At 46.0% G+C, this 15,896-nt stretch overlaps 1 protein-coding gene across 3 annotated transcripts in view; it reads right to left on the bottom strand.

Annotated features, from left to right (window-relative positions):
- The window catches only part of LOC144608147 (endothelin-converting enzyme 1-like), a 173,840-nt gene that overhangs the window by 6,905 nt on the left and 151,039 nt on the right, over positions 1-15,896 (bottom strand). For all 3 annotated transcript variants that reach the window (XM_078425563.1, XM_078425564.1, XM_078425562.1), the window contains 6 exons: positions 14,612-14,689; positions 13,611-13,714; positions 12,396-12,506; positions 7,326-7,393; positions 1,721-1,911; positions 336-431 (listed from right to left, as the gene is read on the bottom strand). In XM_078425563.1, coding sequence (XP_078281689.1) covers positions 336-431; positions 1,721-1,911; positions 7,326-7,393; positions 12,396-12,506; positions 13,611-13,714; positions 14,612-14,689 — 648 coding nt within the window. The remainder of the gene's footprint in view (positions 1-335; positions 432-1,720; positions 1,912-7,325; positions 7,394-12,395; positions 12,507-13,610; positions 13,715-14,611; positions 14,690-15,896) is intronic.

Genomic DNA, 15,896 nt, shown 5'->3' with positions numbered 1-15,896 from the left:
TAGGATATGCTGTGTCCCCTTGCATGTACACTTCCATGGTCGAGAACTCCAAGTCAAGGGTCCTGGTTATTCTTTGAACACCGGTTAGTGGAGGTCTGTACATTGGGCCAACTGGAGGCGATGATCAGAAAGGTGTCAGGATCACCTCACTGGAAAGGCTCTCAGTTAACACTGGGGAAGCGTTATTGGAGCAAGCATTGCAATTATTGAAGCATTACACCAGAAATCCAAGTGGAAATATCTACTTGAAACGGGATTTAGTCCCCGGATGAAAGTCCAACCCTTTAGCTACATTCCTTTGAGAAGTAAATACAGTGACCTGAGAAAATACTCACCTGGGCAAATCCCAGGAAGAAGAGTTGTCGATTAGTAAGGCCCAAGGCTGGCAGAATCATCTCCTCACCATTCTTTTTTACCCAGTTCTCATAGGCCTGAAAAGCAAAGTTGCCTATTAGCTGGCAAATTGACCTTTCATGACAGATCCATTTAAACAATCTTCCTGACATCTGCATGGTAAATATATCTGTGGTATACTAGTCATACAGCAAGGAAACAGGCCCTTTGACTCAGCTTGCCCATGCCACCCAAGCTGCCCCATCTACACCAATGCCACCTGTCCGTGTTTGACCTATATCCCCCCAAACCTTTCCTATCCATGTACCTGCCCAAATATCTGTTAAAAGTTGCTATAGTTTCTGCCTCAACTACATCCTCTGGCAGCTTATTCCATCTACCCACCACCCTCTGTGTGGAACAAGTTACCCTTCAGGTTCCTATTAAATCTTTCCCCTCTTACCATAAATTGAATTCCTCTGGTTCTTGATTCCTCTATTCTGGGTAAAAGACTCTGTGCATCTACCCTATCTATTCCCCTCGTGAACTATTTCTTGTTATTTACCAGAAATGTCAGACAATAGGAACAAGCTTGCATTTACACATCTACCACGTTGTGGCCCAATTTTCCTCTCATGGCAAGAAGAATGCTGGGGTTGCAGACTGTGAGGGAGGTTGTGAAAGTATCAGAATCAGAATCAGAATCAGAATCAGAATAACCTTTATTGTCATCCAAAAAAACAAGTCTTTTGGACAAAATTCCGTTACCCACAGTCCAACAATAAGAACAATAAAAATAAGCAATAGCACACACAATCACAAACCAACACAAAACAAAAAAAAAGAAACATCCATCACAGTGAGTCTCCTCCAGTCACCTCCTCACTGTGATGGAAGGCCAGAATGTATTTTCTCTTCCCCGGGAAGATAGATACAGCAGGATATAGATCAGCTACAGAAATGGGCAGAGAAATGGGGATTTGTTCAATCCAACATGCCAAAGCCATTTTGTGGCCCCTTTTGGCCCTATAATACAACAGAGCTTGAGTAGAGCTGCCACCTCACTGCCGTGTTGTAAGATTAATGTAAGTCCTGGGTTTACTCCCTCTGGAATCCTGCCATTCTGAAAAATGAGGCAACTCAGTTAAGCAAAGAGCTCAATGACATTCTTCAGCATGGTGTTAGGATTTTCTATTTAATTACCTGGATATTATCAGTCTGGACATTCAAGGATATCCAATGAAACACATCTAAATTCATGACTTAATGACCCACGGACAAGATTGTTCCCTAACACTGGTCCATCAGAAAGTTCCATCTTGGATTACAAATGGCGTAAATATTCCGAAACCTGCACCAGGCATGTTGGTGAACAGTTGGTACTTACATGGTACGCTGCTTTCAAACCACCATTGTCAGCGATATTTTCACCCAGTGTTTGCCTGCCATTCACTTGCTCACTGTTGACGGTGTAGTTGTTGTACTGTTCGACCATGCACTCGATCTGATGTTTGAAGGCTTCAACGGAGGAGTTCTTCCACCATGATCTCAGGTTGCCATCTTTGTCATACTCCCTACCTGCCAAATGACACAAGAGAGGAATAATTCGAGTCTACTTTGTAAGCAAAATGGCCAATACCAGCATTAATGAATAATTTTGATTGAATAATTATGGAGAAACACTCCACAGGTCAGTGTCGATGAGTATGGGTGTCAGGGGTTATGGGGAGAAGGCAGGAGAATGGGGTTGAGAGGAAAAGATATATCAGCCATGATTGAATGGCGGAGTAGAATTGATGGGCCAAATGGCCTAATTCTGCTCCTAGAACCTATGAAGAGAGAACCAAGTTTATTGTTCCCCTTTCCACAGACACTGTTGAGTTTTCCTAACATTTTCTGTTTTTAAAAAAAAATCAGCAAAATTCAGCGAACAGGAAGTTTTCTGAAGATCTGAACAGGGAGTGTATATTAAGAGTTATTAACAAAATAAATTTGCATGTGTAAAATTGTGGACTTTTTAATCCATCATATACCAAATTTTGTATTATTCATGTGCTTAGTGTAACTTTGTTTTCATTTTCTTTGATCTTGTGATGCTCAAGTCATTTCAAGTTGAGAACCTTTGTCATTGTTTGTCATTGTTTGTACAGCTTAATTATTACCTATGCTTTGATCACATTTTCATCCTGCCACTTTTTAAGGTTAGTCTTGAAGTAAAATGGCAATTTATTCGGATTGCAGGGATAAAGAACGAGCAAATCAGCAAAGAACGGGCAAAGAAAGCAATTAAGAAGATATCTGTTAAAAACGGACATTAAAGTCTGAAAAGGAATAGGTGGCGTTTCGGGTCGAGACCCTTCTTTTGACCTCTGACTCCCTGTCTAAAGAATGGTCTTGACCCGAAACGTCACCTATTCCTTTTCTCCAGCGATGCTGCCTGACCCGCTGTGTTACTCCAGCTTTTTGTGTCTATCTTTGGAGTAAACTAACATCTGCAGCTCCTTCCTGCACAGTAAAGTCTGAAAAATCATTAGGAAGAATTAGTGAATTTAAGAAAGAATTAATCATATCACACAAACAAAATTTCTGACCTACATTTGCTCCCAATAACTACTGCCACAAATCAAGATCTTATACAAGGTAAAAATGTTTAAAAACCTACTTGTTCTACAATAATATTATTAAACATCCTCACTAAATGTTCTGGTATGTTTTAAAGGCTAGTCATGTTCCATGAATATTTGATTGCTTTTTATACGGAATAGGCAAAAAGAAACTAAATGCAAGAAATACTTAATTGGTCAGGAGGCATCTGTGGGCAGGGAAATGTTGATACACGTTGATGGCCTTTTAATAAATTTATTTAAAGTGAGTGAGGAATTTAGTCTGAAGAAGGGTCCTGACCCAAAACATTGTCTATTCATTCCTTCTTCTGATGTTGCCTGACCTGTTGAGTTCCTCCAGCACTGTTTTATTTAACATGAGTGTTAAGAAGAAGTGAGAGGGGGGAGGGTAGACACATCAAAAGAAATGTCTGAGATAGGGAGGAAACCATGAAAGGCTGATCGAAGCAAATAGCGCACAGCAGGATTGTTAATTGCTGGATACGTTTAGTGAAATCTCATATTAGAAAGAATAAAAATGCCCAGATGGCAGGGTATGCATGCATATTTTAGGATTCAGACAGATTGCCTGAACCAGCCTGAAGGCGATAAAAGAGGATATGCTGGGCCAATCCCATTCAACACTGCTAGCCGTGGCAGTCTCCGGCTTTTCACTGGGTGGAATAGTTCTGTTCAGAGTTGATACCAGTCCGGATTTTCTGTGACAGCAAAAGGCCAGTTGGGCAGTGAAGTGATCAGAGATAAAAATGGCAGGGTGTAGCCCTGCCCAAGTGTTGGACAGAATGCAGAGCAGATGGTTCAATTCAGAAAGGGAACCCTGTCACTTGAGATAGAGAAGTACATTCAGTATATTTATGCCATGGTGTGAAGTTTTTGTACAGATTGATGAATTTTGCACTAATGCTTTCTTTTTTATGCACTGCCTGGGAGAATTTGTGCGTAGGTTATGTGCGTATTTATGTGTGATTTATGTTGTGTGTGTTGTGAGTCCATGTGCCTGAGATGTGCTGCTGCGAACAAGATTGTTATTGTACCTCTACCTCACAATGCTTTTATATGTGGCAATAAGCTCATTTTGACTAAATCTGCACAAAGCCGCTGTCTTCCATTCATCTTCCTGCAACTTGAAGCAGTTGAATGACCCAGATATTCAGCATCAATTTACTAATCTGCGCCAGGTGGGAAACATATATGAAAATTAAACAACCTGCAGATGCTGGAAATGAGAAATCGGCTTGACCTGTTGAGTGTTTCCAGCAGTTCTGCATTTATGTGTGAGGCCACAATTGCCACATCGGGTCGATGTAAAAGATCACACCGTCCCATTCTGAAGGTGCACAGGCAAGTTAGACTTTAGACATCCAGTGTGGAAACAGGCCCTTCAACCCACCAGGTCCGTGCCAACCAGTGATCCCCATACACTAAAACTATCCTACACATTAAGGACAATTTACAGAAGTCAATTAACCTAAAAACCTGCACGACTTTAGAGTATGGAAGCACCCAGAGAAAACCCAAGTGGACACAAGGGAAATGTACAAACTCTATACACACAGCAATCGCTGTCAGGATCGAACGTGGGTCTCAGGCACTACAAGGCAGCTACTCTACCGCTGTGACACAGTGCTGCCCTCTGCATCACCGATATTCGTTCTCAACATTTTCAAGAGATATCAATGTTCCAGATGTGAGGCTGACAGCCAGCTCCCAGCAAAGGAACATCTGTAGATGGTCTGCATTGATCTGCTTTGGATCCCAAGAGATTAACTCAGGTTGATCTGATTACATAATGTGGCTTTATCAGCTTTCACCTCAACGTTTAAGCTTCAAAAATAAACTTGCGCTCCAACATGAGGCAGGAGGTTGTCGGATGAGGTTCCACCGTTGGGATGCGAAGATGATTTTAGGATGAAACTTTGGTGCAGTACTGAGGGAGTGCTGCACAACCAACGTTCACCTAAGGTATTAAACTGAGGCCATAATTGGCACAACAGGTGGATCACACTATCTCGTTCTGAAGGTGAATAGGCAAGTTCTCCCTAATCTTCTCACCGTTATTTATTCTCAACCAGCTTGCCACAAAAGGCCACTATTATATTGCTGTAAGTGGGGATCATGCTGTGTAAAAAGTGACCCGTGATTCCAATTTTAGACCTGTTGAATTACACCAAGAAGCATACTTTTCAAGAGAGACCGAAGGGACTGCAGAAGTTGGTTTACAAAAAAAGACACAAAGTGCTGGAGTAACTCAGCAGATCAGGCAGCATCTCTGGAGAACATGGAGCGGCGGCTGAAGTCTTAAAAAGGGCACTGAACGAAATGTTACCTATCCATGTTCTCCTAGAGATGTTGCCTGATCCACTGAGTTACTCCAGCACTCTCTGTCTTTTTTTAACCTACTTCATTAGCTTTAAAGCAAGTTGAAGCTGGATAAAGGTACATCCCCTGTTGACCCAATAAATATTAAGGATAATTATTTGTAAAGGACATTTTAACAATGACATTTTAACTGAATTTATTTTCTCCCTCTAACGTACATATCTGAACCTCTTCCCTCTCACATAATGCAAACCTCTTCCACTCCGACCTATTTGACATTCACATGCACTCACCAGCAGGGGTCAGTGGATTGCAAGTCATGCCCTGACTGTGTTTGGATACACAAACCAGATGACAAGTGGTGCACTGCAAACCTGGTGCAATGGGAGCATCCACAGCTCAAATGCATCTTGATGCAAACACTTGAAAACTAGAAATACGAGGCAATAGACAATAGGTGCAGGAGTAGGCCATTCAGCCCTTCGAGCCAGCACCGCCATTCAATGCGATCATGGCTGATCACTCTCAATCAGTACCCCGTTCCTGCCTTCTCCCCATACCCCCTCACTCCGCTATCCTTAAGAGCTCTATCCAGCTCACTCTTGAAAGCATCCAACGAACTGGCCTCCACTGCCTTCTGAGGCAGAGAATTCCACACCTTCACCACTCTCTGACTGAAAAGGTTCTTCCTCATCTCCGTTCTAAATGGCCTACCCCTTATTCTTAAACTGTGGCCCCTTGTTCTGGACTCCCCCAACATTGGGAACATGTTTCCTGCCTCTAATGTGTCCAATCCCCTAATTATCTTATATGTTTCAATAAGATTCCCCCCTCATCCTTCTAAATTCCAGTGTATACAAGCCTAATTGCTCCAGCCTTTCAACATACGACAGTCCCGCCATTCCGGGAATTAACCTAGTGAACCTACGCTGCACGCCCTCAATAGCAAGAATATCCTTCCTCAAATTTGGAGACCAAAACTGCACACAGTACTCCAGGTGCGGTCTCACCAGGGCCGCACCTGGTGCCCCTTAGCCCTGTTCCATCATTTAACGAGATGGTTTCTGACCATGCCACCTCTATACCACCCTGCCTTCACCATCTCTGAATGAGCCTGTCCTCAGCACCTATGAATGACTTCACCCTCAACACCTCTGGAAGACCTCACCCGTACCACTGCTGGATGACATCACCATCATTATCTCTTGATCTCTTGTATTCTCTGAATGCATTCAAGAGAGAGCTAGATAGAGCTCGTAAGGATAGCGGAGTCAGGGGGTATGGGGAGAAGGCAGGAACGGGGTACTGATTGAGAATGATCAGCCATGATCACATTGAATGGCGGTGCTGGCTCGAAGGGCCGAATGGCCTACTCCTGCACCTATTGTCTATTGTCTATTGACCTTGACCTCACCACCTCTGGATGACCTCACTCTCACCACCTCTGGATGACCATGACCTCAACACCTTTGCATAACCCTGACCTCAACACCTCTGGATGACCCCGACCTCAACACCTCTGGATGACCTTGCCCTCTGCACCTCTGGATGACCTTGCCCTCACCATGTCTGGATGACCTTGCCCACACCACATCTGGATGCCCCTGCCCCACCACATCTTGATGACCCTGCCTTCACCATCTCTTGATGCCCCTGATCTCTTACCCTCTGGATGACTCAGGGCTCTGCAGTCCTCCAGTAGAAGCCATAGTCTTTGTCAACCTATCACATCCTCGATGAGTCTTAAACATTATTTTGTACCTCTGAGGGAACAGTGGACCAATTGGTGCAAATGCTTATTAATTAACCTTTTAGTCCCAGAATCACCATTAAAAAGGCAATTCAATCTTCGGAGATAGAGTGCCACACTAGGCAATTTGTGCCGAGGAGAAGGAGTGGCACTCTTCAGATCTCCTGGGTAAAGCACAGCAAGGCTGAAGACACCTGGTAATTCCTCAGATCAGGCACTAACAGCAATTGTCTTCTCTCCTTCCAAAAACATTGTAACTGGAGAGACCTCAACACTTAAACATGTCAAACCTTTCATACCTTGATCGTCAAACGCATGAGTTAGTTCATGGCCCATAACCACTCCGATTCCACCAAAATTTAAAGATCTGTCAATATATAAGAAATACGTGTCATTATTTGCTGGTCAGGTCACCCAGGTCAGACCATTGACTCTCGGTCCACTGTCTCTCCGTGAACGTCCACGCGTTTACACTGGTGATCAAAGCCAGCTCATGATGTCGGACTGCAGCAAATGAGGTAGCAAAGACAGCAGGGTCGAGATACGTGGATTTAGGTTTTTAAAATAACTAGGCTGTGAGAGAAAGCATCAGGTGAGGACAGTTGGGGAGTAGGTGGGGGAGTAATTCCACAGTTTTGAAGCCTGGGAAAATATAAGGCAGAGTAAACATTGGGAAGGGAAGCAGGCTATATGAGACAGTTCTTCAGAATGATGTCAGGGGAGTGGGCGGGACGGAGACGGAGTGTAGTCGGAGACAGTAAGACTGGTGGGAGAACTGGGAAGGGGGAGGGGGATGGAGACAGAGGGAAAGCAAGGGCTATTTGAAGTCAATGTTCATACATAGGCTAGAGAAGTCAATGTTCATACCACTTGGGTGTAAGCTGCCCAAGCGGAATATGAGATGCTGTTCCTCCAATTTGCGCTGGGCCTCACTCTGACAATGGAGGAGGCCTAGGACAGAAAGGTCAGATTGGGAATGGGAGGGGGAGTTAAAGTGCTGAGCAACCAGGAGATCAGGTAGATTAAGGCGGAGTGAGCGGAGGTGTTCAGCGAAACAATCGCCGAGCCTGCGCTTGGTCTCACCGATGTACAGGAGTTGACACGTGGAACAGCGGATATAGTAGACGTGGTTGGAGGAGGTGCAAGTGAACCTCTGCCTCACCTGGAAAGACTGTCGCGGTCTTTGGATGGAGTCGAGGGGGGAGGTCAAGGTACAGGTGTTGCATCTCCTGCGGTTGCAGGAGAATGTACCTGGGGAGGGGGTGGTTTGGGTGGGAAGGGACGAGTTGACCGTTGAGGGAACGGTCTCTGCAGAAAGCAGAAAGGGTCGGAGATGGGAAGATGTGGCCAGTAGTGGGATCCCGTTGGAGGTAACGAAAATGTTGGAGGATTATAGGCTGATGGGGTGGAAGGTGAGGACAAGGGGGACTCTGTCCTTGTTATGAATGGGGGGAGGGGGAGCAAGAGCGGAGCTGCGGGATATCAAGGAGACCCTAGTAAGAGCCTCATCTATAATGGAAGAGAGGAACCCCCGTTTCCTAAAGAAAGCGGACATCTCCGATGACCTGGTATGGAAAACCTCATCCTGGGCACAGGCAGAGGAATTGGGAGTAGGGGATAGAGTCTGTACAGGAAGCAGGGTGGGAAGAAGTGTAGTCTAGATAGCTGTGGGATCCGGAAGATTAATGGGATCCACGGTGACTTTAGAAATACAGCGTGGAAACAGGCCCTTCGGCCCACCGCACACGAACACTACCCTACACACATTAGGGACAATTTACATTTATACCAAGTCAATTAACCTGCAAACCTGTACATCTTTGGAGTGTGGGCGGAAACCAAAGAAAACCCACAAGGTCGCAGGAAGAACGTACAAAGTTCGTGCAGACAAGCACTCGTAGTCAGGAATAAACCTGGGTCTCTGGCCCTGTAAAGCAGTAGTTCTACCTCTACGCTAGAACTGGCTTAACTCATAGAAGGTAGAGGGTAATGGTGGAAGGATGCTATCATGGCTGGAGATCTGTGGCCAGCAGAGTTCCACAGAGGTATGTGCTGGAACCTCTGTTGTTTGTGATATATATCACAGGTTTGTACAAAAATGTAGATGGGTTGGTTAGTAAGTTTGCAGACTGTACAGAGATTTGTGGAGCTGTGGACAGTGGGGAAGGCTGTCAAAGAATAGAATGATAGAGCAGGATATAGATCAGTGACAGATCAGTCCAGAGAAATGTCCAGAAGATGGGTTTAAATCTGAGCAAGAAAGAGGTTGCTGTTTAGGAGATCAAATGAAGGGGGAAAGTATACAGTTAATGACAGAACGGGAACCACAGATAATTTGTTGTTCCATATTCCAGCATCTGAAGTCTCTTGTGTCTCCTGCTTTGCTTGTTGTGCTCCTGATTTGATTAGTGCCACATAAATAGTCTACATTCACTGCAAACTCTGTGACAATTATAACAGAGCTTTATTTTGTCCACATATTAATGGGCTGTCCCGGATTTGATAAATCTATCTAACGCATGCAATCCCAAACAGCCTGAACATAATCTCTGCCTTCAGTTATCGTTGCCATTCACTTTGATTCTTCTGATGTAGCCTGTTTGCTGCTGAGAGCTCCTTTGAAAACGAATCTCACCAGGTTTGTGAGACTATAAGTGCTACGTGCTGATTAGATTCCTCTATTCACAGCCATTTGACTGTGGCCTCCTGCTAATTATTGATGCTCTGGAGACCAGAGCCTTGTTTCCCCAGTGTCAGCCTGCCTTCCTCTACCGCTGTTCTATAGAAAAAGATGTACAGATACAAGTTTCACACTGACTGATTCTCTTCCACACCGCATTCAAGTCAGAAGCCAGCTTTCTTTGTATCAAAGTACAGATTCCAGTTAGTCTCATGATTCTCATAGATCACTATTTACTTAGAACCATTTTAACTTACAGCATTCCTTCCTGAAGGTCTGTGCTAGTGTTTATTGTCCATCTGAGTTTCTTCCCACCAATATACATTTTCAAAAATCTTTCTCGGTTCCCCTGAAATAGAGCAGTGCCAATTCCCCTAAACATCTCTGCACTCTGATTGCTAACATCATTCCAGACTAAGATATGGCTTCATTTATAATTCATTCAACGAACAGCAGCAGCATGAATCCTATTCCTGTCACAGTGCCTTAATGTCCTCATTCAATTGTAGATGTATCACCACACTTGCAAACTCTTGGGATGTCTCTTTATCTTTCAGTTCTCTATCAGGTGCACCACTGTGCTGCCCAATGTCTCTTGAGTCGTGGTTTACAAAGTCACTGGAACTGCCTTCTCTACTTGTAGCTATGGTATTACCACTGGTGCTTCCCTCAAAGTCCCCATCTACTTCGTAGCTACACGTTAACCCCTGACGAGCACATACTTTAGTATTTAGTTTTAGTTTGAGAGATACGGCATGGAAACAGGCCCTTCGGCCCACCGAATCTGCACCGACCTGCAATCCCTGCACATTAACACTTTCCTACACACACTAGGGACAATTCACATTTATACCAAGCCAATTAACCTGCATAAACCTGTACGTCTTTGGAGTGTGGGAGGAAACCGAAGATCTCGGAGAAAACCCACGCGGTCACGGGGAGAACGTACAAACTCTGTACAGACAGCACCCGTAGTCGGGATTAAACCGGATCTCTGGCGCTTTAAGGGCTGTAAGGCAACAACTCTACCCCTGCGCCACCGTGCTGCTTTTAAATACTGTAGCTTACAACCCAATGGTATGAACATTGAATTCTCCAAATTTAGATAACTAACCTACCCTTTTCCCCCGTTCCCCATCTGGATGCACACTCATTTCTCCATCTCCCCAACCACCTTTATACATAATTCTGGCTTCACGTTTCAAACCTCTTCTAACCTTACCTCCATATCTCACATCACACCTTTTATCTATTCATCTCTGGCCTTTGTCCAATCATCTGCCCATCAACCCCCCCCCCACCCCACCATCTATCACTTGCCAGGGTTTATCCTGCCCCCATCTCTTTTCCACCTTTCTCCCCCCTCCTTTAATCAGTCTGAAGAAGGTTCCTGACATGAAACACCACCTATCCATGTTCTCCAGAAGACAATGAATTTTTGCAGATCAAGGGAATCCAAGGATATGGGAAGAGTGGGAAATTGGCATTGAGGTACATCTTCCATGGTCTAATTGAAAGAAGGAGGAATGAGGGACCGAATGGTCATCTTCTGCTTCTAATCCCTATGTTCAATATTGCTTCTTAAACTAGTGTGACTTCAGGATCACAAAACAAAACAAAACAAAAGCTTTGTCACTTGCTGCAGCAGAGAGAGAATAATTTGCAGGGTTGCAGAGAAAGAGGGTGAGGGGAACTGATGGGATTGCACTGCTGGGAACCACCGTGAATCTGATGGGCTGCACGCCGTCTTTGCACGGTGCAACAAGAAAGCACGTAACCCCTCGAACGATGGCACAGTAGGACAATTCAGGGAGGTGTTGCCTCACAGCTTCAGCGGGTGGCCCAGGTATGATCCTGACCGCTGTTGCAGTCTTTGTGGAGTTTGCTCGTTCTCCCTGTGGCCGCGAGGGTTTCCCCAAAGGCTCCAGTTTCTTCCGCGCCTGAGTGGCTGGCTGGTAGCTGTCAGGGTTAATTGGCTGCTGTAAAAAATCTCACTGGTGTAGCTGGCTAGCTGGCATAGACTCAATGGACCAAATGGCCTCCTCCAATGTTGTAAGGTGAGAAAAATCCTTTGTGTGTCTGTATGCAGGTGGTTTTCTGTACAAGGATGTGTGTGTATGCATCTGTGGGGGGGGGCAGATTGGAGCACCAGGGTGGATAGGGGTATGTGTGTGTGTGTGTGCATGTGTGTGTGTGGTGTGTGCATGTATGTGTGGCTCAGATGTGTGTATATGCACGTGTATGTGTCTGAGGTATGTCTGTTTGCAGTGTGTGTCTGGCTCAGATGTGCTTGTATGTGTATGTGAGTGTGTCTGTGCTCTGTGCACATATATCTGGCTCTGATGTGTGTGTGTGTGTGTGTGTATGTGTCTGAGGTGTGTATGTATGTCTGGCTGTGATGTGCGTACTGTATGTCTCTGTCTGCCTGTGTGTGTGTGTGATATATGCATGTACATGCCTGTGTATGTGTGTCTGCCTGTGGTGTGTGTGTGAGTATGCATATGCGTGCGCACACGTGTGTGGTGTGTTTGTATGTGTGTGCGCGCTTGCGTGTGTGTGTGGTGCGTGCGTATGTGTCAACCTGTGTGTATGTCTGCATCCGTGTATGTGTGACTGTGTCCACCTGTGGTTGTGAACAGGTGAATTGGCTCCTTGTCATGAGCCAGTCCTCTTCCCATTTCGGACTTACTTGGGGTAATCCCGAGCGTAGAACGGAGCCTGCAGAATGCCTGCCGGGAACACAATCTCGTTCTTGGTGGGGGCGTAGTAGGCATTGACAGCGGGGGGTGTCATACTCCACCTGGGGGGAGAGAGCCGGGGTTAGTACAGAAACACTGCAGGAGTGTGGCCCTCAGAGCACAGAGGAGGCCAAGAAGGCCCAGCCTGGATCGGGAGAGTGGGACCAAGGGCTGCAGAGAGTGAGGAAGATGGAGAGCACGCAACAGCTTTGGTCAGTGATTGGGGCATCTGCATTGATGCTGTTCAGCCACATGAGGGAGCTGCCGGCAAGGTGAACACCAACATGCAGCCGCTCAGAGTTCCAGGGTGGTTTGGGACAACACAGAACTCTCAACAACTCAACTCCCATCGTAAACTGCGCGAGTAACTCCTGACTCCAACGTCTGAGATTGTCCTTCGTGGCCCGCTGCACATCTGCAACATGCACATGGACGGGCCCAGCAACGCCTCATGCAGGAGCACCCTTGCATGATCTGCAGGCAGTGCATGCAGGAGCAGGACTCCTCAGCATCTGCACGCCTGGCCCCATCGTTACCTCAACAGGTCCTAGCCACATCGACCTCCCTCAGGTCGGTCTGCTGGGGCCCCAGTCTTTGGAGCTGCTTCTCCTTGGACCACCCAACCACCTGCCTGCACCAACCTTCTGGTCAATCCTCTCCAAATCCCAATTGCAACCCCATCTTTGCCTTTCTCCCCACCTCTTGTGGCTGACTGTAACTCCAGCAATGAGCATCTCTGATGGTTCCACCCAACAAACCTCTTCACACCTCATGGCTGGGGCCCAGGCCTGTCGAGGCATCCCTGTACTCAGGTTCAATGTTGGAATGAATGTTGGAGGTTGGCTCCAGCTGTTTCCACCACACAGCCCGAACTGACCACGTATGGTCATTAAAGCAACTTACAGATCTCCCCATCCCTGTCAACTTGATATGTAGTCTGCCCGATAGGTTTGCTCACCAGCGACACCTACTGGTTGCCGCGGAAGCACTGGACAAGGGCAGAACTGGAATTGGGTGGGAGGTCAAAGGCATAGATTCATCAGGTTGAAATGAGCAGTTACTGGCCATGCGGGCAAGTGTGAGGAAGGCAGCAAACCCCTGAGCAGGGGGCGGGAAGACGAGACCTTTGCCAGGAGTCTGTCTCAGCAGGAGGGTGAAATACTCACTGTTCCTTGTTGGGAGGTTTGCGTAGCTGATCAGCCATGACTCGTGCAGTGAAGTGATAGAATTGCAGCACGTTTTCGAAATAGAGGTCAGGAACCACTTCATACTGGATGAAAACAAACAACAGTCTTTCAGCAAACCTTGGACAAGATCTCCACTTGAATAGCCCCACAAGAAAGATCAACTTACAAACCATGACCAGAGTGGGAAGACGCAGTGCTAATTAAACTCAGAGGTAGCTGGAACTGTGTTAGAACTTCCACTAAAGACTTTCTGTAGGAAGGTGGGGGGGGGGGGGGGGGGATGATGGGGTTGGCTAGAAACTACACAGGACATTCAGCCCTTTGTGCTTGCCCCATCCTTTAATGAACCCAAAGGTAATCTGTAACTCAACTCCACTTCATAGACACTGTAAACAAACAGAAAGGAATTGCTTCTACCACAGCCACATCTACCACAACCAGAGAGCGGGCTGAACTACTATCTGTTTCTTTGATAGGCAGCAAGTCTATCGCTCCCAACATCCCACGTTGAAGGATTTTCTACTTCTTTTCTACTAAAGTCTCAGCAATTCACCTGTTGAGGCACCAATGCTAAAATAAAGTTCCTCCTTTACTGAGGGGGCTGAACTGCCCTGTTTAAGTTGCCTCTTCCGTTCCGAGCAGTGATCTGACAGAAGCACAGCCTGAAAGCCATTGTGTTTGGTACTGATCAATTTGGCCAAGAACCTTCACCGCTGTTGGCTGAATTGAGTTCAGGTCAACATCTCCACAATGGGAGCATGGACCAGGAACATAGAGCTGGAGAGACGGGAGTCTCAAAGGCTGGAAGTTAGGGATCTCAGGAGAGTTCAATCCTCCATTGGTGATAACTGGAATGATTTTGGTGATTGTTTACCCACCAAAACTCAGCAAACACTATGCCCTATGTTCTGTTACACCCACTTTAAAGAGTACACTGACATTTAAAAGGGTTAGAAACAAACTGGAGGGTCTGTACTTACATCACTGAAGACCTTGTCCAATTCTTTAGGATTCATGATAAACTTTGGGTAGCCAATCATATCATAGATTGAATCTGCCTATCAATGCAAAAAAAAACATTGGGTTAAGCAAGAACGGGTGTTGAATATGTCAAAACTGCAAATTACTGAGAGCAATATTATCCTATGAAAGCCTACGAACTAATGTGTCAATACATGTGTCAATACCTTCACTGCTACCTATCACATTGCAGGCACACTGTGCTGATCCTGACGATTGGGGCACACAGTGGTGCCGGAGTTAGTGCTGCTGCCTTACAGCTCCGGCGATCTCGGTTCGATCCCGACCTTGGGTTTAGTTTGGTTCAGAGATACAACGCGGAAACAGGCCCTTTTTGACCCATCGAATCCGCAGCGACCAGCGGTCCCCGCACACTAACGCCACCCCACACACCAGGGACAATTTTACATTTATACATTTATACCAAGCCATTGAACTTAAAAACCTGTACGGCTTTAGAGTGTGGGAGGAACCCGAAGATTTCGGAGAAAACCCACGCAGGTCACGGGGAGAACGTACAAACTCCGTACAGACAAGCACCCGTGGTCAGGATGGAACGCGGGTCTCTGGCGCTGTGAAGGCAGTAGCTCTACCGCTACACCTCCGTGCCGCCTATTATTTTTGTATGTTGTGTGTAATTGGTACATCCTCCCTGTGGTGGTGTGGACTTCCCCTGGATGCTCCCGTCCTCCCACACACCATAAACACACAGGTGGGTTAGCAGTATTGGTAAGTTACCAATAAATAATTGGTAAGTTACTAATTAATTGGTCAGCAGTATAGATAAGTGTGAGTTGCCAACAGAGCAGATCAATAAACCCAATAACCAAAGATTGGAATCTGAGTTGGTAAGAGTGCATGATGGAACTGGAACAGATTTGACTAATCCAAAAGTATAACCTACATTTTTAAAATTTAAGATTGGAATTGCTGTCAACCCACAATGTTTGGGACGACAGAGAAACCACAGAGGGAGTGGACTGATGGGATTGCTCTGCTGACAGCCAGCATGGACATGATGGGCTGAATGCCCCCCCCCTGTGTTGTAATAAGAATGAGTGAAGCCCCTCAATTTCTGTCCCACTCAGAGTTGTTCTGCGTGGATTGGAACCTACATTGAATGGACAGGGGAACCTTGGAGGAAATCAGCGTGATAATTGAGCAATATCATTGTTCAGAGGTCTCCAGAGGAAATTGTAAGTGGGCAGGCTCCCACAAGCTGCCAATAAACACCAGTAACATTCC

Source organism: Rhinoraja longicauda, chromosome 30, assembly GCF_053455715.1.
Source record: "Rhinoraja longicauda isolate Sanriku21f chromosome 30, sRhiLon1.1, whole genome shotgun sequence".
NCBI lineage: Eukaryota > Metazoa > Chordata > Chondrichthyes > Rajiformes > Arhynchobatidae > Rhinoraja > Rhinoraja longicauda.
Note: the sequence above shows the minus strand (reverse complement) of the source record. Positions and strands in the feature narration are given on the sequence as shown.